A 23,602-nucleotide genomic window follows, 5' to 3' on the forward strand; every position below is an offset into this window, starting at 1 on the left:
TTCTGTTTCACCATCATTATATTCTTGAGTCCTACTGTTTTCTCCCTGCATTTATCATCTGATCTATCTAATAATTTTGAGATCTCTTTCTCTGTCAATTTTCTTCTCTTGCTATTCTGAGCAGGAAATGAAAGATTCAGAATTCTCAAATGATCATGAAAGCTAACAAAACATCCAACAAACAAGCAAACAAAACTAGAATGATGTTTTTTATTTCCAGACTTCTTTTCTGCTACCATGAAAAAAATACAAAATCTGACCAACCCTATACATGAATGGGGATCAGGCAACAGTGATGATTTACATCACTCTCGCATAATCCTTCCACACCAGCACTGTTTAATATAGTTTCATGTCATGATGGAAATGTTCTTATTGTCCCAAAATAGTAAGTAGTCAATAACTAGCTACATGTGGCTACTAAGCACTTGAAGTGTAAATCTTGTGACTAATGAAGTGTGGCTTAAATTTTATTTAATTTTAATTATTTTACATTGAAATTTACATAGTCACATGCCACTAGTTGTTACTATATTGGACACCATCACTCTAGATGATTTCATCATACTTCCATTTTCGTATTATGTCATTCCATTTAGTATAGTTGGGGATAATTGATAAGTTATGGTCGAGTTAATGGTGAAGTAATTCATAAAATGCTAAAGTAGCAAGATTTTTCATACTATAGAAAATATAACACCCATATAATTTAATAATGTTATCTTAGATTTACAAGAGTCCAGGTTTTCATATCGTAATTGAAAAGTAAATTTTGAAAAGTAGATTTTCTCTTTGTTTTTAGGAGGACCTCTATAAAAGGGTACAAATCATGAAATGCAGTCTCTAAAAATAGAACTGTTTCATATAGAAGCTCAACAACTAAACTTGGGGCCATTGAACTCTAATAATACGCTAAGGGTTAACCTTCCCTATCTTTTTAGGAAAATTTTTATTTATATTATTAAGAACAATGCTAGTGATTTTAGTAATTATTAGAGAGTTGCAGGAAGTTTTATTGTGCCCTCAAAATGCCTTTCGGTTTTCTTTGTGATGACTATGATTTTAGAATTTGCTATTTAATTTTTGGTTTAAGTGTAGAATGATCACATTGGAGCTCGTTAGTGAGTAGTGATCACAAGTCCATCTGTTCTTTGAGGTGGTAGGTAAGATGTGCCATATAGGGATAGGCCATGCTTTTACAAAACTACAATGTTTGGTGTCCAAATACCGGTTAACAACCACAGCAGTGACATAGAAGCTTTAAAGAAAATATATTTGGAAAACAGTGCGACCTTGAAAATCAATACTACATTTTTAAAGGTTCTAGTTCTGAAGTCAGATAAGGCTAGTTTGGAATTCAAGTTTCCTTAAGTGACTTTATGCTAAACCTAATTTCCTCATTTGAAAAATGTACCTACTTCATATTTTTTGCAAGGATTAAATCAAGTAATGTTTTATAAGTGCTGGGTTTTTCATTATTAGTATTAGTATTAGGAAAGTAACATACCTTATGTATGCAAACAATTTTAGGAAATACTTTCTATGAGGTCTATACATTGTGAAAGGAAATGCAAAAGCTTGAGAATACAAACAGAAAACCTATGAAATAAGTAAAATATATATATATGTATATATATATATATATATAGAGAGAGAGAGAGAGAGAGAGAGAGGGAGAGAGAGAGAGAGAATTTGCTTTGTAATTTTGCCCAGGACATACACTATTTACCAAAATTGAAAAAAAAATCAATCTTAAATTTGGTGATTATGGGAAGTGAAATAAGTCAGACTGAAAACGATAAATGCCATATGATTTCATTCGTATGTAATATCTGAAAAACAAAGCAAATGAATAAACAAACAAAAAGTAGAATCAGACCTTTAAATACAAAGAATGAATCGATGGCTGCCAGAGGGAAAGGATGGAGGGGTGGGCAAAATGGGTGAAGGGGAATGGGGGACACAGGCTTCCGGTTATGGAGTGAGTAAGTCCTGAGAATAAAAGGCACAACACTGGGAATCTAGTAAATGATACTATATTAGCATTGTATGGTGACAGATGGTAGCTACACTTGTGGTAAGTACAACATAGAGATGTTAAATCACTATGTTGTACACCTGAAACAAATAGAATACATATACTCAATTAAAAAAAGATTAAAAATTTGATGATATTAGGAAAAAAACCCCTACAATGCTGCTGTCAGCATCCTTTAGAGATAACGTATCCTACACTTTATATTATTTCTAGATGGCTCACATACAACGTCATACACAGCCCACGTCTTCTCTACAACAACCCTTTGTTCAACTGTTTTGAATTTCCTTCTATTCTTTACCTCTAGAAAAATGCCAGTTCAAATACTATGTAATCTTTGAACTATTTTAAGTGCCACTTCTCTGGGTAACTTTCTTTGTTTCTGATAAATATGTATAAGCCCTTCCTTCCTAACACCTATAATTCTTCATCAAATGCTGTGTTGCTTTCAATTTTAAATTTTGCATGATTTGGAACTGTACATGATATCTTATTTGAATAAATTACTATGGGTTACTATATTTGTGGATTTATAGTGTTTGAAAAGTGGTAGCAGTGGGTCTTCTACACACACTAATTTGTATACATTTGTTGAATACATTAAATATTGTCACAAAAATAATTTTTCACTAGAATTAAAAGGAATTTCATAGACTGTTGAAGGAAAAAGTACCTGATAGTTTTGAGCATTCTTTTCATAATGTTGTGAGTTAAAAGGAAAGTGAGGGCCTGAGTTTTACTGTAAAATTACAAACAGGGAAAATAAATTGGACGTCTGAGAAAAAGTCATTCTTACACAGAAGAAATAGATAGCAGATAATGCTGCAGCTGAAATGGTTGGTGTATCCACCAACCATTTCATTTCAGAAGTAGAGATTTGAGAAAAGACCACACATCCCATAGAAATGTATGTGGTTTCACAGTTCTCTGGTGGTTCCTAATCTGTTGTAACGAGGAAGAACTATATAGGTAATGAATAGAACGAATGTAAATGTCTTACAGAAGGGCACTACTATGCACTATCTTGGGCCAGGCAAACCTTTCTGGTGGAGGGGCTGTCTTGTGCATTGAAGGATATTTAGCAACCTTCCTGGGCTCTGTCTATGCAATGTTAGTAGGATCCCTTCTACATCTCACCAACACTGTAAGGAGCAAAAATGTCTCTAGATGGTGCCAAATGTCCTGGGGAGGGGAGGGCAAAATTGCCTCTAATTGAGAACCACTATTTTAGAGAAAACTCCAAAGCGGCTTCACAAAGGTGAATCAGTGCCTAAAATTCTTTAGTATTTATGTAATTACTGAGAGATACGTATAAGGTTGCTAATTAAATTATTTTGTTCAGAAATCTTTATATAATAACATTGCTATAAGACAAAGAATCACAACTCTTTCATCTACAAAATACTTAAAAATTTCTCAATTGTCCTTGATAGAAATTTGCTGTAGGAATTATTCTGTATTATTTACAGAGAAGAGAAACACCTTATTGAGAAGGGTATGTCAACTATATGGTCACCTAATCTTTGTGAAGGATATATTGTAATAATTAATAAGGAAATGTATATATTTGTTTTTAAACATTTTCCCAGTTTTATTAATATATAATTTTTATATATAGTTGATATCTAATACTATAACACTATATTCGTTTAAGGTATACAACATAATTATTCAGGATATATATATATATATACATATATATATATATATATATAGTTAACATCTATCACTGCACATAGTTACAATTATTTTTCTTGTGATGAGAACTTTTAAGGTCTGTTTTCTTAGCAATTTTCAAATATGCATACGGTATGGTTAACTATAGGCATCATGCTATACATTACATCCTCAGAATTATATATCTTATAACTGGAAATTTGTACCTTTTAACCACCTCACTCAAAAGAATATTTTCATCTGTCAAAGAGGAAAATGATGTGAAAGGGAGATTTAAGAGGGTTATAAAAGAAGAGACAGAGAGAAAGAGAGAGAGAGAGAGAGAGAGGAGAGACAAATAGACAGACTGATAGTCTATGTGGTTTATACCTAGAATTTAGTAACAGTGCCAGATAGGTTTTATAGTTTGAAGATCATACAGAGTCAAAGCAAATGTTTTGCCAGTTTCCAACTCAGCCAGATGAAAAAAAAGGTGATTTTGGAGAACAATAGAAGACACAAAAGTTACTACAAAAAGCACCAATTCCCGTTCTAAGAGGGAACAGGAAACACAAATTTATTGAGGTGTGGTTAAGATCAGGGGAACAAGATTCAAACTGTCTAAGTGATTTGTGATTGTGTAACTGGGGTGAGTGACTCCTCTGAGCCTTAGTTTCATGTTCTGTATAGTAAGTCAACCAAGGTCTACCTTGCATGCTGTATGAAAGAGTTCAATGAGACAACACATATAGAACATTTACAATGATAACTTTTACCAAGTATTTGATCAATGTTCATTTTATTAGAAGATTGCTGTGACACATAAATTTGATTTTATAACACACTAGTGGTCCTAACCAGTAGTTGGAAAATATAAAAATCTGCTTTTCGTTTATTCAATAAATATTTAATTAAAGGCCAGGAGTTATTTTAGGGACAAGGATAAACGAGTGAACAAGACAGACATAATCTCTGCTCTGAAGAACTTGCTTTTCTAAGAATGTAATAAGCACTCAGCAGCACTACTTATGAAAACTAACACTAGAGCTTTGCATGTTACAGTGTGAATGTTATAATGTATAATGTTATAATGTTACAATTGTGGTAAACAATGGATATGAATGGTAATAGTACAATTCCTTATATCTTTTAGGAACTATATAAATGTTTAATTATTTGGGACTACTTATAGGAAATAACTTTTGTGAACACATAAAATGATCAAGATAATATTTTGCTTTTAACCAAGGATCCACATAATGCCATGGGCAATGCAAATGACTGTTGCTTAAGTTATAAACCATCTTTGTTCACTCAATATATTATACTGTATGGAATGATACACTATATAGCTAATGATATATTAGTAAGCTAATGTTAGATGTTCCCTTATGATTGATTGTTTCCCTTATTCAGCAATTTTTCATCATGCAGAACAGGCTGATGTTATTTTATATAACTTTAAATTTCTGTTGTATTTCTTTGATTAAAGAAGAGGTAAGGTGTTTCTTTCCTTTCTTTTTTTTATTGGTACAACATTTGATTTAAAACTTTTTATTCACCTACAAAACCCTTAGTGATGGATAAATGTTGAACGACTGACACTAAATACTTTAAGAGCTTGTGCTTTCAAGAGTGTCCATTAGGTGGTTTAATGATAGCTTCATCACAGATCTTTTCTCTTTTCTAAAATCTTTGTTAAGGGTATAGAAAATCCATTTCACTGGATCAATATCTTTACTTTGATTCAAATCCTGAGTTGTTCAAGGAAAACGGGAGGTGTCCTTCCTTCCCGAGTTCATAAAGCTTTTAAAAATTTGAATAAAAATGATAATTGTGCATTAATCTATCTCGATAGTAATTGTGCTTGTTTCTAAATGAAACCCAGAATTTTTCAGATAAGTACAAGAAATAATGCTTCAGAATAAAGTGTGTTTTCTTTCCACATTTTAGTAATTTTAAAAATAGATTTTAAAGAGTGATATTGTTCCTACAAAAGCCTTGGAAAGGAAACATTGGGCTTTTTAAATATCTGCATATTTTGCTTGTTTGCTAGTACTGAAAATTATTTTTGGATGAATGAATATATCCCTATTTTCTCTATTCTTCTGCAAAACTTTCTCATTTGCTTGCATTTTGAGAGCAATGAGAAGCAACTCATTCACTTATTCACTCAACACTTAAAGAACCCTTACAACATTTCAGGCATTTTGTTAGGATCTGAGACCATACAATTAAATAGGTTAAGACCTTGGATCTTGAAGGCTAAAAATGTGTTGAATGAAGCAGCCATGTAAAAAAAAAATGTGTATTTTACTATGTGCAGTGTTTTATATTAACAGTATACATTCTGTATTATGAAATAATTTAAACCAAATTATTTGCCGTTCTTTGCCATTTGTATGTGCTTATTATATATATGTGTATTATCTATTATATATATGTTTATATGCTATAAGCATTATATATTAATCATAAACATTATATATTAATCATAAACACTTTATATTAATATCATAAACATTATATATCATTCTATAAGTACATTTATGTTCAATGAGTGTGTTGTTGTTAGAGTTGACTTACTTGAAGACATTTTAAAACAGACATAGAAGTCGTTATTTTCAAAACAAAGAAGTGTCACGTATAAGACAAAGCTAAGATAAATTCATAGCAGTAATAATGCATTTTATTGACCTCCTTATTTACTATCATTAATTGGTACAATACAATGTATTATGTTAGTAATGTAAAAACAGTACAGTAGATATCCCCAAACTACTAAAGAAAAATGCCATTCTGTTTTGTAAAGATGTGAAACAGGATGAAATGCAATTCATATTCCATGTAGGAATAGATTATTTCTGAAGCAAGCCTGGAATTACTATTTAAGTAAACTTCAGTTAAAAAAAATACTATCAGGGGCGCCTGGGTGGCGCAGTCGGTTAAGCGTCCGACTTCAGCCAGGTCACGATCTCGCGTCGCGGTCCGTGAGTTCAAGCCCCGCGTCAGGCTCTGGGCTGATGGCTCAGAGCCTGGAGCCTGTTTTCGATTCTGTGTCTCCCTCTTTCTCTGCCCCTCCCCCATTCATGCTCTGTCTCTCTCTGTCCCCAAAAAAATAAATAAACGTTGAAAAAAAAATACTATCAATCCTGAGGTGCCTGGGTGGCACAGTCACTTAAACGTTAGACTCTTGATTTCGGCTCTGATCACGATCTCATGGTTCGTGAGTTCAAACCCAGTGTCCGGCTTGGGATTCTTTCCCACCTTCTCTCTCTCTCAAAATTAAATAAATAAATAAACTTTTAAAAAATATTCCCAATTTTTTGAAAGCAGAAAATCTACAAATAACTTAAGAAATATGAACAGAAAAAGAAAGTTTAAAACTATTAACAGATGACTTGGCAAAGGCATGCAATAAAAGGTTTGGATTGTATGGTATTTACTTTCTCATTCCTATTTATACCTTGGTTGGTAAAAAGATTAATGGGCTAATACATGCATAAATTTAAGATTATTTTTAAAATCATTATCTTATTATCTGTTGTGCATTGTGACACTTTTTAGAAGTGACACTTTCTCCATTTGTTTTGATATATAACAAAATAAATAGTAGAGAAAAATATGTTTACCTGTTGTTTTCAATTATTAAAATATATATTTTGAAGAAATCCTGGAGACTGAAGATTCTTAAATTTAACTCACTTTTTTAAATGACTATAACTTTTGGTTTGTCTTTTTATTGGCTAAGATAACTGAATAAGTATCGGAGTTCTATACCAATTTAAAGACATTTTTATAGAATATTATTGATATTTCACTAAAATAATTTTAACCTAGCAGTGCTTGATCAACTCCCTTATGGATACAACAAAGTGATTGATGAAAATAAAATAGTAGTAATGACGGATATCTTTATCATTAAGTAAAAACCTGTTAAAGCACAAATTACTTTTTGTTATTAAAAAAATTCTTTGGGGTACCTGGGTGGCTCAGTAGGTTAGGCATCCAATTTTGGCTCAGGTTGTGATCTCACAGTTTGTGAATTAGAGCCCTGCATCTGTGCTAACAGCTCGGAGCCTGGAGCCTGCCTCAGATTCTATGTGTCCCTCTTTCTGTGTCCCTCCCCCACTAAACTCTTTCTCCCTCTCTCTCAAAAATAAATAAACATTGAAAAAATTTTAATAAAAAATTCTTTGAGAAAGAGTCAAGTTTGGGGTAATAATCGCATTACTGTTGTATTTGATATGGTAAAAAATGTAATTTTGTATATATTGTTAAAATCGACTATTTAAAGAGAAATGCTGATTTATGTGGAAACATAACCTAGAATTTTGGCTGATTGAATAAATTTCTTCACAAATGAGTGATACCCCTGCCAAAATCATAGAGGAGAGAAACTAGTTTATTTATGAGATATTTGCATTAAAAAACAAATTGTCATTTTTATAATCATGAAAAGTTGTTATCTAATGTTATCTAACAGAAGATTTATACAAGGAAGAGAGTCAGCAACAGAAATTTAATTAAATTAAACATGAGCTAAGAGTATAAGTCTATCTAAGGTTTATAACATGAATATTTAAGATTAATTTTACATACAACAGACCACAACAAAATTTGAATTAAGCACTTTTTAATATTTTAAAATTAATATACCAAACCAATAAGAAAGCATAACAAAATCTTTAGTGTATTCATTCATTTAAGAATTTATTTATCAAGCACAGATTTTCAAGTATTGTGTGAGATACTGAGGAAATAGCAGTGGCTGTTTTAAAATTACATAAACGTGAAAAAGAGAACATGTAGAAGAGGTATCTTTTCTATCACACTTGAGGATAATGAATGAATGCCCTTAGCAAATGATATTTGAGTTGAGATTTAAAAGAGTTAAATAAGCTCCCCAGAATGGAGTATTCCAAACACTTTGTATAAAAGCAGGATGAAACACATTTATTAAAGGACCTGAAAGGAAGTGTAATTATCTGGAATTCAAAGAATGAAAAAGTGTGTTGGAAGGCAAGGGAGTCAAGAAGTGTACAGATCACATGAAACTGAAAGGCTATCTTAATAATTGTGCTTTTAATCTTAAGAGCAAAGATTAACCATGCAGAAAACTGATGGTATCAGATTTATGTTTTGAGAAGACAACTTTATTAAGTTCTAAGAGTTAGATTTAGGGGGACAACAATTAACACGAGAGAGACCATTCACTATTGTGGTAAACTAGATAAAAGTCGTAGTCATGCAGCTATGAAAAAGAACTGAATCGATGTGAAAACTATTCAGGAGGTCAATCAACCAGACCTGATGAACTGACTGATGATAGAAATACAAGGTAACAGGAGGTGTCTGGTGTAAGTAGCTGGGTGGAGGCTGGTAGTATCTATAGAGCTAGAGGTTGCCGGATGAAGAACAGGGAGGTAAGGGTTGGAGACCTTGAGCTCATTTAGGACATAGTAAAGGCACCATGTCTTTTAGACATTCAAGTGGACACATCCGATAGGTGCTGCATATACGTACGTGTGGTTTGTGGTAGAGAGCTGCTCTAGGATGTAAACCTGAGAATGATTGGTGAGTAGATAGAAACCGAAGTGATGGCTGTGGCTGAAAGGACCCAACCAGAATTACCAGAGAACAAATCATGATCTTGGTGATCTCAATATTTAGAGGCTAAATTCCAAAAGACAACTCAACAGAATTTGAGGGGCAATAGCCAGAGATGTAAGAGTCGAATCAGAAACATGGAGTGATAGGCTATAGAGAGGGGGGTATTCTTAAACCTAGCAAAGATCATTCTTAGGCATAGAGACTAATCAACATTTTCAGTAAGGTAATTCTGAAGTAAAATAGAAGAGCGTTGTGTTATATCCCTCGATTTTGGTTACTTCAGAGGTTATTTGGTGGTCTTACCTTTTGAAAGTTCCACAGAAATGCATGCAAAACATATTATGTGCTTCAGCATTTTCTTATGCTTAAAATTCTGTATTTTGGATATGAAAGGAATCCTGAATCTTGCTTCAGGGAATAATTTGCTATACAAAGTCTCACCTCTAATAAACTACTTATACAAAACCGGCAGAGCTAAGAGAAATCAGACCATATTCTGTTTTCCTCTAGTCTAACAGTTACCCACTGCTATGCATTTTACCTTGCTGACACAGATTGCCTGTGGCGACCTGCCCATATCCCTTTCGTATACACTGTTTCTGGGCACTGAGCAGACCAGGAGTGCCAGGAAATGATAGTCTTCACTTCCTCCAGGGTAATCCTCAACCAAACACTAATGAAAATCGGTAAATATTCCCTAAATACTGCTCTCCCTTGCTCATTGAACACGGTAACTCTGAGGCATTCCCTACATTGTCCCTCACAGATCCACAGCAGAATTGAATCCCAGTTGCCCACTGTGTAATCTGCTCAAGAGCACACTATTTACTTCCTTCTCTTCCTGTCTCACTTTCTTGTCCTTCCTAATACCACGTCCATAAAAGTCATGTCTCAGGGTCTGTTTGTTAGGTTTCAGTATTTGTCAGGGTTCTCCAGAGAAACAAAACTAATAAAATGTATACATAGGGAAAGAGATTTATTATAAGGGATTGGCTCACACAGTTAGGGAGGCTGCAAATCCCAACACCTGCAGGCTGAATTGCTAAGCTTGAGACCCAGAAGAGCTGATGATTTAGTTTGAGTCTGGGTCCAAAGTGCTGATAAATTAGGAGAGCTGGTGTTGTTGAGTCTGAAGACCAATTGGTTCAAGACCCAAGAAGAGCAAATGTTTCACTTTGAGTCCAAAACAGGAAAAAAGTCAATCTTCTAGTTTGAAGGCCCTCAGACAGAAAGAATTCTCTCTTATTTGGGGAGGATCATTTTTTTGTTTTATCCCGGCATTCAACTCCTCTGACAAGGCCCACCTTCATTAGTGAGTGCAATCAGCTTTACTCAGTCTGCTTATTTAAATGTTGATCTCTTACCAAAGTACTCTCACTGAAATGCCCAGAATAATGTTTGGGCAAGTATCTGCGTACCCCTTGGTGTAGGCAAGTTGACACATAAAATTAAGCATCACAGACACCCAAGTTAATGCGACTCTCTTTCCTAGAATCACATTTTTCTGAAATTTCTTCTCCTACTTCTTTCTCTGGAATGAAGCTTGTTTTTATTTGTCAGGATGAAATTACATTTTGCTTTTTATACATGTCAAATTTCAAAAGACAATAGACCTCATTTTCCAGAATCATTCTGGCTCACATTTGTTACCCTGTATAATTGTTAACATTTTGCCTTCCCTTTTTAAAATGTTCTGCTTTGAGGAAATATTACACAGTCATTATAGTCAATAACTGATTCCATAAATGTGATGGTGATAATCGAAAAATTACCAAAGTGTAATTTAATGCTTTATTAAATTTTTCTCCCCTACCGGCTAAAGGTATGATGAATATGTGTCATAGTTCTTCAAATTGTTTTTTTTTCTGGATTATTTCACGTTGAAATTATCTACCCTAATATATATGGAATGCTTATGTGCAACAGGATATTATTGTTGATTATCATGAGTATATTATCTTGTTGAAAGGACTGAAAAAGAATGTATTTAAAACATATAAATAATTTATAAGTATGATATAAGGTCTTCCACAGGATCATAGTTTACCATTTGATATATGACAAGGCTGAGTAATATTTTCCTGAAGGAAGAGAACAAACCTAAAAATTACAGTTGATAGATACTTATTTAATCAGTTTCAAAGTTAGAGAGTGAATATAACCCCAGGGTGGTTCAGTTCTTCCATCACAGGTAAGGGAAGGGAATATAATTGTGACTATGTGGAGCATTCAGAGCCTACTTTGTTTTTTGATGAGGATGCAGAGATAAGAGCAGGAGGCAATCCCATGTTGATTGGGATCCCATGTTGTGTTGGCCACACAATGCTAGGACTAGCAATAAGCAAAACAGATGTAAGAATAAGCAGATATAATAAGCAATGAGTATGTTTACATCATCTCTGATTTTAAGCTTATTTTTCAGTTCTGCTATGAAATATGTGTCTCTGTGTTGATGAAATAATATCACGTGGCGTGAAAATTATGTCTTAAAGTATTTTTGAATCTTCTTTCACCAAGGATGATTTTATTGTTAAATGGAAATAAAATATTTTATAATAATTATGCTGTAGCATATGTAACAAAATGTTAACTTCTAGTAATATTCAAAATAACGATTTTAAATTATTTGCTAACTGTACTTTAGAGCAAGCAATATGTGCCAAATGCTGCATTACTGTATTTCAAAAAGATTCTGCATAATGCTTATGAGACACTATGCTTATGATCCCGAGTTCTTTGTGGGTTCTTTATTGTGATTCCTGGTATTCCTGCCACAGAAAAGTGCTGTTATTCAAATGTACATAAATGCATTCGGTCCATAATAATAGTATTCATAGCCATCTATAAATAGTCAAAGAAACAATTGTATGGAATGCTTGATATTCATCTGAACCACTTTTTGCAATTTCACTTTTATATTCAGATTTCAGAAATAACACAACAGCGGTGCTCATAAGATATTCAGATATCTTTGTTAGCTTTTCACAGACTGGATGGTAGCTTCTTAAAATTGTATACTCTGTTTTGCTAACTCTGAGAAATTCCTTGTAAATATACACAATAGTAAGATAAAGCCTGAACCTACACCAGGATGTGCAACTATTAAATGTATAGTTTTATGTGTATTTAGTGTCATTTCTTAATATTCCTTTTCATTTTTTTCTAGATACACCATCAGTTAAGATTATACCATCCACTCCTTTTCCACAAGAAGGACAGCCATTAATTTTGACTTGTGAATCCAAAGGAAAACCACTGTAAGTGATTTAATGAGCAATAAAGTTTTTCACTTTTTCTCCTATACTGCTTTGATTTCAGGCTTTAACGGCAGAAATCCACTGTTTTTGTCTTTTCTTGGTGGGCAAAGTCATCTCTAGAACAGAAATCCCCTGAACCATGTCTTCATTAAGTTATCTGTGGAAGATTGGTCTTTTACTTTGTCATCTAGTGAAGTTTCTGGGAAGGTTTCCAGCTGTGATTTTTTTTCTTTTTATTTCTAGTAAGATATTTCAACCTGAAAGGAAAGTGGGCTTAATCAGTCACTGTTTATAGTATGAGATTGATAGAAGTTACACATTGCTGAACTTCTCCCATGAAAGTCTTTGAAAATATTGAAACATCCTCAAAATATCCCCAAGTTTTAAAATTAAAAGGGAAATCATTTTTGTAATAAGGGAAATAACATCTACATTTCTAACATAGCCCCCATGAGACATAATTTGTGAATGTGATATGCTTCAACATTTCCAATTGTGAGGTGATTTCATTATTAGAATACATAAGTTCTAATATCACTTCAACTTTAAATTTTTACTTTTTGGCATTCATGTTTATAAACACTAAACATGTTTATAAACACAGAAAATCTATTTTTATAAAAAATTTAAGTGTGAATTATCCAAATATGTATTACTCAAAGACTATTTGACAGCCATTTGATCATTCTAATATAGTGGCAGTCTAGATTGAGCTGAAAGTCATTTATTTGATTATTTTAAAAGCTTCCAATTAATTTGTATTTCTGTTTAAATTTTAATAGGAGAAATTTAATTGTTTTCAGTATATAACGATGGGGGGTTGCTTCTGTGCAAATCAAGTTAAATTCTTAAAAAAATTATGCCTGATAATATTTGTTATTTAAGTGTATACTTCTTATTATTCCATGAGAAATTTTTCTAAAAGAATTTTAAGACAGAGCCTGAAATATCAAATCCTCAATTATGTGTTATTATAATTTTTAACACACTAAGTGAATTCACACTTTTTTTTATCAAAGTTTTGATATTTTAAAACTGTTCTCTCCTCCAGTATTTTTTTTCTAACGATAAAAATAATACTGATTTAAAGAACATTCAGTAAATCCATTATTTTTCTTCTATCTTTTAAAAAACACTTAAGGCATTTTAGACCTTGAAAGGAAAAAACTTTCTCATAGTAGCTTACTATATATACACTGTGCAATTCACTTATATAGTTCTCACCTTCTGATAAGCTTAAATTGCTTATAGAAAACATTTTTTCTACCACAGTATGCTGAGTGTAGCCGTGCATGTCGGTATTAAAGCATTAACAAGAACTTCTGGCTACAAATTCAGTACTTTCAACTAGAGAAGGAAATGGAATAGACTCTAGTCAGCTTCAGACATGCATAATTCCTAATTTCTTTAGTCCTGATTCTGTGTATCTAACAACAGTTTTTTTCCTAACTTTTCCTTCCATTTCCCCCCTGTTGTTTTCACTTATTATTTCCCACAACAGTCTCTCTCTGTTTGCTTCTGCTTCTGTTGTTATTTTGTTTTGTTTTGTTTTGTTTTTGCTTTTCTTCCTCCTTATAATCTCAGAGGTCAGCATATACATGAGGACACAAAGGAACTCAGGGTGAGGGCATAGCAAAGGAGTTTTGCTTTTACCTTTTCTTCACTGATCTGCCCCAAAGTACATATGTGTACATTTGGAATATGTGTACAACTTAGGCAATTAAATGAGATGACGATGAGAAATGATATATCCCTGTTCAAATAGTATCTAATTACCTGTCAATGATCTACTCTTTGGTTCCACATCTACTTCCACCAGTAGAAAGAGCATTTAATTTATGTGAATAATTCATTTGGGAGGTCTACATAATTGGGTCTTTAGGTAGTTGTTTTTCACCAGTTCAGATATGGTTGAATAATTTATGGTTGTGTCCTATTGTGGGTCTCTGTTCCAGTTACCTAGAAATAAGCGTGGGTGGGTATTACTCCTCTGCACTGCAGATGAACAAAAAGTATAATAGCCTTTATTTATTTATTTTATTTGGTAATACAAAGCTTCCAGAAGTTTGGGAAATAGAAATGCTACCTTTGTCAGAAAAATCCCGATTAATATCATAGTGCTTTGGAAAAAGATAAAGGAAATAAGAAAGCACTCGTTACTTTACAGAAACAAAAACTAAATCTCAACAATGGTAACCAAATTTCCTTTATTCATCCAAGTTTAAAATGGATGACTCAGGATTTAAATTCAGTTCAATCAGTGCCCCAGACTTCCATTCGTTCAGCTGTTTTCTATTTCAATTGCCAAGTTTAAATTGTCACTTATGCTAGCCAAACTAACTTTTGAAGAACTAGGATGGTCCCTACAATAATGTTTAGCCCTGAAGATGAACCCCTAGATGCCTGAAGGTGAAAAACTGGCTAGTCTTACGAAATATTTTCCTTTTGCCATCCTCTTTTAGCAGGCCCTTTTCTACATGCATGCCCTTTCTGGAAAGTTGACAAAAGCCTAACAAACTGACTGTTTCTAGCAGGAGGTTATAACCACACACAAATATCCGTGATTAGTATAATATCTTCTGGTCACTCCATAAGAGTTAAAATGGTCTTTATATTTTATCGTCATCCTTATAGTTCCCAATGTTATATTCTGTATGCTATAGCCTACAAATTAATATGTATTGACTGATTCTCTTGTGCTGTACACTCATTTGCAATTTCCTTTTTATCATTTTCTTTCCTAGTAGATTGCCAGCCCATTGATATTAGAGAAACAGCCATCTTCTTTGATTCCTTCTGGTCTTTAGACCACTGCTTCTCTTCTGTTCTTCCGAATCATCTTAAAATCCACTCTTCTGCATTTTCGAAGTAACTATCATTTCTAGTAAATGAAGGCATTAACTTCTTTAAAGACAGAGTAATTCCTAGCCTCTCTTTAGTTTTATTCTATCCCCAACAGTGCCAGATGAGGCATATAGGACAAAAACCAAGGTAAGACTGAAAAGAAATCATTGGATTTTCCCAGAAGGAAATCTTACTGATCATAAAGAAAACAGTCTCACTAGAGCAAGTAGAACAGAAGGCAAATTGAAATGGATTAATCAGGAAATTAGTAGGCGGTGGGGAAGTAAAATAAATGGAAAGGCCACCCATTTCAGAAAATGAATCATGAAAAGTAGAACGGAATGAGAAAAGAAATTTTTGTCAAACAGGGTTTTAAAATAAAAACAATAGTAAAAGAGATTGTCCATATTTTGAGATAGAATTTTAAAAAATCCCAAAGAATGGGAGTGAAAATGACTTGTGTGATATCACATACACCCAGTGGGCAGGCTTGAATTTCCTGTCTTACTCTGGTATTCACTGTCCAAGTTCTGCTCTATTACTTTGCAGGTCTTATACCTGATTCCCCATGTTGTTATTTTGAAACCACGAAAAAGCAACCCCGCGGCTTTGCTTCCTGTTGGCTTCACAAACACTTAATTTCCACGATCTTTACCGTTTATGCCTGATGCACCTTGAATAAGCAGGTGAAAAATAGAAATGGATAATGGATATATGATTCTTTTTCATCTTGTACCTTTAATCCATGATCAAATCTTTATTGTTTCTTAAAAAAAAATACTTGACCGAGGGGCACCTGGGTGGCTCAGTCGGTTAAGCATCTGATTCTTGATTTCAGCTGAGGTCATGATCTCATAATTCGTGAGTTCGAGCCCTGTGTTGGGCTCTGTCTGCACTGCCAGTGCAGAGCCTGCTTGGGATTCCCTCTCTCTCTGTCTCCCCTGCTCACTCACTGTCTCTCTCTCAAAATAAGTAAATAAACATTAAAAAAATATTTGATGTATAATTTCCTGAAGAAAGAGTTATTCACAGTTATTAGGCATATGGATAGTAGACAAAATAACACTACTATCTTTTGTATAAATCATGAAATGATGGCATGGTTCAATTAGTACTGAAACTCATGTTCCTAACCTGCCCTCCTGTATGCTAATGTTGTTTTCCTTGTTCTAAATGTGAGGGCCCCAGTGACTGTTTATGAACAATCATGCCTTATTTGCCTGTTTTGGATGGAAGCCTTTTGCTGTTTTCCTGTGGAACAGCTGCATAACTTGGGCCAGGACCAAATTGTTCCAGTTGACATTACTATAGAGGCATTGTATTCTTTCCTTAAAAGAGAGATTACTGTACATGTCTGTCTATTGTTTTAATTTTAGTTTAAAGTGAGGACAGAGCTAATGCCAACCACTTTTCTTTCAAGTCCTCAGAGTTTTTGCAACCTTCTTCTTTCTTTGGCTGAATTCCCAGACAGCTTTCAGGCAGCAGCATTCTCCATTTATAGAAGCAGAGTAAGAAAAAAGCTGTTACATTACATTAAAGTCATGACCTTAAAAGGTATGGGGTTGCCCCCCCCCCACAAGCTATAGCTAAAGAATCATCATTTATTTTAATCAAATATTTAACACTATGTAAATTTGCTTCACAAAAGCAGTGGGACATTTTCAGTCAAATAAATGTATATTTGGCATTTAATCTATAAAAGAAAATAATTATAGGTATGGATAAACTTTTCTGTGTATCCAGCATGATGTTTATGTTTTGCTTACTATTTTACCTTCTGATAACCACAATTTTTCTTATGTTTTGGCATAAATCTAATATACATAATAGCCTAGCACAAAACATCCCCTGTTAGGGACAATTATGTGTCCCTCTAAAATGGGACAAAATGATTTTTAAAATGATCAAGAATTTAAGAAGAAATCTGATAAGAACATATTGATGCATTTGATGCATTTTCCTATTAGCATAATAGAGATGAAAATGAGATGTAAATTAAGGCAAAACAGTTTTATTATATCAAGCCAGTTTTCTCAGCCTAAAATGACATTTTTACAAATCATAGTTTATTTATTACTTGTCATACAATCTAATCACAGCCAGAAGAAATGACAAAGTAAACCAGGAGTTAAAGAAAGCCAGTCATCATCAGAGTGAAATGTTGTAGGCCAAAACTCGACAAAAACGTAAATTTTGAAAAAAAGAATATTGATCTACAGTAATAGCAATGTCATACCATTTGACCTAATGCAAAATAGATGTTAATTACACAATAGTTATTTCTCTGCTGCCATCTATGTTATAGAAAGCTATCTCATTAATCATCCAGGTCTGTATTTCTGTTCAGATATGATGCCTAAGTGGTCATGCTCTGGGGCATTAAAAGCTGTGGGGTACATTAGAAAGAGAAACACAAAACTAGGTTTGAATTACAAATCTGTGGATATCTGTGGCCTGAGTGGATTTGAAAAAGTCATTTAGCGACATGAAGTATTTTATTTTTAATTAATAAACTTTACTTTTCAGAGCAGTTGTAGGTTCACAGTGAAATTGAGTAGAAAGTACAGAGTCCCCATATACCCCCATCTCCACACATGTTCAACATCCCCTACTATCAACATCCCACAAACCATGAACCTACATGGACCCATCATTTTTAAAACAAAATCCATAGTTTACATCAGGGTTCGCTCTTATTCTCTAAAAATTAATAGAATTGAATATAGTGAACAAATTGTTTTAAAGATTACTAACAATATATATGAAATTTCTGCTTCTAAGTAAATTTATAATAAATAATAATCATGAAGATGATAAATTATGATTTTTTTTCAAAGAATTACAGATTCTATATCTTACCAAATTTTAAACTTAGGAGTCTTAATTATATATTTAATACATATGCTAATATCGGACTGCTATGGCAATCCTAGAAACTGAGTTATCATCTCAAATTTCTTCCATGGCTCCGAAATTCAAGGTTCCATGCAGAATGAACACGCTCTAGGACAGTGGTCTGTGACTTTCAATAGCCTGTTTGAACAGCAAAGGTATATCTATACCAGAGTCATGGCTGATTGAACTGATTGAGCAACATGGCTATGTTAGCTGAGGTTAAATGGTAATAATGAGGTGATAGAAGAGAGGCAGAGGCATGAACCCCTGTCAGGGGCAAAATATAGCTTGAAATGTGAAACTGGAAAATACTGAGCCACAGGTGCAGTACCTTCATAGTGCTAAAGGTAGAAAAAGTTTTAGAGTAATTCGAATGGACTGGAAGGGATAGAGAATGAGTTCTGGTCCCACACACGTGAAAAAGGCTACAGTCCAGAGCACTTCTGCTGAGATGAAAGAGAAGTTATAACCAGTTAGCAAGTTTTGACCGAAAGCCAAAACAGGAGATCTGAAAATCTTACACAACTGAAACTGAGTGAAAGGCATGACTCATGAGTGTTTGAGAATCCAGGGTCTGTGATGTATAAAACCTTATTTTGATATGGCTTCCCAAATGTTTTATTTATTGTGTTATTTAAACCATGCAACTATCGGGGCGCCTGGGTGGCTCAGTCGGTTGAGCGTCGGACTTAGGCTCAGGTCACGATCTTGCGGTCCGTGAGTTCGAGCCCCACGTGGGGCTCTGGGCTGATGGCTCAGAGCCTGGAGCCTGCTTCCGATTCTGTGTCTCCCTCTCTCTCTGCCCCTCCCCCGTTCATGCTCTGTCTCTCTCTGTCTCAAAAATAAATAAATGTTAAAAAAAATTTAAAAAAAAACCATGCAACTATCTTGTAAAACACAAATTCATAATCATTTCTAGTTTGTAGAAATAAGGAAAATAAGTCTTGTGGGGTTAGATGACCTTTTCACACAGCTGATAAAAGGTAGAACTGAGATTACAAACATGCTTTAAAAAATTTTGACAACAACTGGAACACCTGTGTGACTCAGTTATTTGAACGCCGGACTTCAGCTCAGGTCATGATCTCAGGGTTTGTGAGTTCGAACACTACATTGCACTCTCTGCTGTCAGCATGGAGCCCTGCTTGCACTCTCTCTCTCAAAAATAAATAAACATTAAAAAAATTAACAACACTAATGGTTATGTTTTCTTGTTTACCCAGTGTTTTCAGTTCTTCTATTTTATTGATTTTTCACAATAACCTGGTCAAGTTGGCAAGAATGAGAGCTCTCACCAACTATTGGGAAAGCCTATATTTCAATCAAATATGTAAAACAAAATGTAATTTATAACACAATTAGCACTTATGTAAGCTCAAACCTATTGGCATATCTAAGTATTTCTAAAGAGCTTCTAAATATATCTAAATAACTTCTGACTAGATTTTATGATTCAGTATATTTGTTTTCTTGTGACATATTTGACTTTAAAAGCAGATTATATTCTTAATTTTATATATCTTTAAGAAGATTAGGACTGCAGGTTACAACCACAAGGCGATACCAATGCAAATGCAGTGTGAAGTCCTAAAGGTTGAATAGAATGAGCTGGAAGTTAAAAGAAAACACTCTTACAAGTCTGTTTTCTTAAGTGCTTTGCTTACAATATCACCAAACTCATTGGTGGAATAAATATCATGAGGGCCTCCTTACCATTTAGATACTCTCACAATGTCAGTTGTTTGCATAATAAAGGTTGCGGGACATTTAGATTTTGTTTTGTTTTGTGTTTTTGTTTTTGGTTTTTTTTGTTTGTTTGTTTTGTTTTGTTTTGTTTTGCTTGTGTTTGTGTTCCAATATCTAGATTCAACTTTGACTTAATTAATTAAAGGCCATATAGCCAGTTTCTTCTACCATGTTTCCAAAGGTATAAAAATTGGGAAATTAGCTCTAAGTTTTCATAATTAAAAAGCCTATATATTCATGTGCTGTCCTTCCCATATGAATTTCTTTTCTGAGGCCCATATGGTCTTTTTCTTCCATCTCATGGCTTCAAAATTTAATCACACATTGACTCTCTGGAAACACACAAGTGGTTATCTTGGGAATGAGACCGAATATATTTGGTTTTGTTTTCGAAACAAGAAGCTGACTCTCAGTACTCTCCACTGCTGTTATTTAGGCTGGGCATCTGTAGTGTGTTGGGCACTCAATCATTTTCAATTAAATGTTCCTATGTCTTGCAAAAGTCCCATAAGAGCATGCAGAACCACGATTATAGATCCATAGAGGAAATGTACTTCTTGAACATTTCTAGGTAAGCAGTTTTCTTGCAACAAAAAGCCAATTATTTTGAGGGATTATGTAAATGTTCATTGGGAAACTAACACAAAAATGTCTCAGTATGTTTACGACACCATTGTGGAATGATGCTGTCATATACGTTGATGAGATTTTCAAGATGTGTACTTTTAGGCTCATGGGTTTAAAAATCTGTAGGTTTTTATGTATTAATTATGAGATTACATCCTAGTATTTCACTCTTTATCTAAAGATATATAAACATTGCCTGTGTGTTTATACAAAAACAAGTTATCAAAATGGTAATTGTAGGAAAATTGCAGAAACAAAAATCACTCCTAATATTAGAAAAACATAAAATTCTAATACTATACCTCATCCTTTTTTTATATCTCATCCTTAATTAAAGAAAACATTAACCTTTGCTCAGCAAGTGCTATTCATTAAGATTTTTTTTTTATACTTGCAATTTTTAAAAAAATTTTATTGATTGACTGATTTTTATTTAAATTCAAGTTAGTTAACATACAGTGTAGTCTTGGCTTCAGGAGTAGAACCCAGTGATTCATCTCTTACATATGACACCCAGTGCACATCCTGAAAAGTGCCCTTCTTAATGCCCATCACCCGTTTAACCCATCCCCCCAATGCACCCCCTTCCAGCAACCCTCAGTTTATTCTGTGTATTTAAGAGTCTCTCATGGTTTGCCTCCCTCTCTGTTTTTACTTTTTTTTTTCCTTCTCTTCCCCTATGTTCATCTCCTGAGTTTCTCAAAGTCCACTTATGAGTGATATCATGTGATATCTGCCTTTCTCCAACTGATTTATTTCGCATAGCATAATACCCTCTAGTTCCATCCACATTGTTGCAACTAGCAAGATTTCTTTCTTTTTCATCACCGAGTAGTATGCCATTGTGTGTAGGTATGCATAGATAGATAGATAGATAGATAGATGTCATAATGTTAGAGCTTAAAACACCTCTGGTGATCACAAGTTAACTTACAGAGAAATAGATTATTCTGTGGTTGTGTTAAATATTTTGACTATTATGTTTGCATAATATGTGAAGGAAACAAAATGTGGAAGCTAAAATTAATTCTTAAAAGTGAAATAGAAAAATCTTTTTTTTTCAGCTAAGTATCCAAAGCATTCAAAATATTCCAATTTAAGAAACAAAAACCTTTAACAGCACTTCTCAGTTGTGGTGAATTCATTCTTCTTAGAACTCTTTCTTTACTGTTTGTGCCATTCACCTGATTCTATATATATTTACTTTAGAGAGGATGGGCCAAATCAGTAACAAGGGCATTTTTGAGACAACAAATCTGAGAACACAGTAAAATATCAGCCTTGTTCTTTTGAGGGAAATGTAGAATAATAAATACCTTTCTCCTTTGAAAAGATAAAGCTATTGTCTAAAGGACACTAAGAAGGAGTCTATATGTACTTTTTATAAAACAAATTCAAAACAAGAGGTGTTCTTAGTATATAATGAGGATAAAACCCTAAAAGTGCTAAAACCACATCAGTTAGATTCTAAATTAATGTTGAATATTCATAATCAAATAGAATTTCTATATGCTAATTATTTCGTGGGTTTTCATAATGTGTTGGTTTCATAAAATCTATCTTCCACAAAGATAAGTGCTTGTTCACATATGCCATTTGTCTGGTAGAACTCTTTTCCTTCATTAATTTATTTATCTATCTATCTATCTAATTGAAGCATAGTTGACATATAACATTATGTTATTTTTAGGTGTACAGTATAGTGATTGGACATTTATATACATTATGATATAAATGCTCACCACAAAGAGTGTAGTTACTATCTGTCACCACACAAAGTTATAATATTATTGACTATATTCCTATACTGTACTTTATATCCCATGACTGTTTTATTTTATAACTGGAAATTTGTATCTCTTAATCCCCTTCACCCATTTTGCCATCCCTCCACACCCTTCCCCTCTGACAAACACCAATTTGTTTTCTGTATTCATGAGTCTTTCTGTTTCGTTTGCTTTGGATTTTAGATTTCACATATAAGTGAAATCATACATTATTTGTCTTTTTCTGTCTGACTTATTTCACTTAGCATAATGCCCTCTGAGTCTATCCAAGTTGTTGCAAATGGCAAGATTTTCAGCATTTTATGGTTGAGTAATATTCCACTGTGTGTAGATTTATGTCTTTTTCATCTATTCATCCATTGATAGATTCTTAGGCTGCTTTTGTGTCTTGGCTATTGTAAATAATGCTACAATTAATATAGGGTAACATATATCTTTTTGAATTAGTATTTTTGTTTTCTTCAGATAAATGCCCAAAAGTAGAATTGCTGAATTATATAGCATTTCTATTTTTAATTTTCTGAGGATACTCCATACTATTTTCCATATTGCCTGTACCTTTTTACATGCCCACCAACAGTGTACAAGGGATCCTGTTTCACTACATTGTCACCAACACTCGTTATTTCTTGTCTTTTTGATGATAGCTATTTTAACAGGTGTAACGTGATATCTCACGGTGGCTCCGATTTGGATTTCCATAACAATTAGTGATATTGAACACTTTTTCATGCCTATTGGCCATCTGGTCTTTGGAGAAATGCTTATTAAGTTCCACTGCCTGTTTTTAATCTGTTTTTTTTCCGTGTTGAGTCATATGAGTTCATTATATATTTTGGATATTAATCCATTATTGGATATAACACTTGCAAATAATTTCTCCCATTCAGTAGGTTGTCTTTTTGTTTTAATGGTTTCCTTTGCTGTACAGAAGCTTTTTAGTTTTATGTAGACCCAATAGTTTATTTTTGTGTTTCCCTTGCCTGAGGAGACAGATAAAATATATGTGTGTGTGTATGTATGTGTGTGTGTATGTATGTATGTATGTATGTGGGTGTGTGTGCATGTTTTATGGTTTCAGGTCTTTCATTTAGGTACTTAATCTATTTTGACTTTATTTTTGTATGTGGTGGAAGAAA

At 33.5% G+C, this 23,602-nt stretch overlaps 1 protein-coding gene across 3 annotated transcripts in view; it reads left to right on the plus strand.

The window, feature by feature from the left end:
• Positions 1–23,602, plus strand: part of CADM2 (cell adhesion molecule 2) — a 337,826-nt gene that overhangs the window by 192,893 nt on the left and 121,331 nt on the right. For all 3 annotated transcript variants that reach the window (XM_027077568.2, XM_027077570.2, XM_053220697.1), the window contains one exon: positions 12,474–12,564. In XM_027077568.2, coding sequence (XP_026933369.2) covers positions 12,474–12,564 — 91 coding nt within the window. The remainder of the gene's footprint in view (positions 1–12,473; positions 12,565–23,602) is intronic.

Source organism: Acinonyx jubatus, chromosome C2 (genome assembly GCF_027475565.1).
Source record: "Acinonyx jubatus isolate Ajub_Pintada_27869175 chromosome C2, VMU_Ajub_asm_v1.0, whole genome shotgun sequence".
In the NCBI taxonomy this organism is placed as follows: Eukaryota; Metazoa; Chordata; class Mammalia; order Carnivora; family Felidae; genus Acinonyx; species Acinonyx jubatus.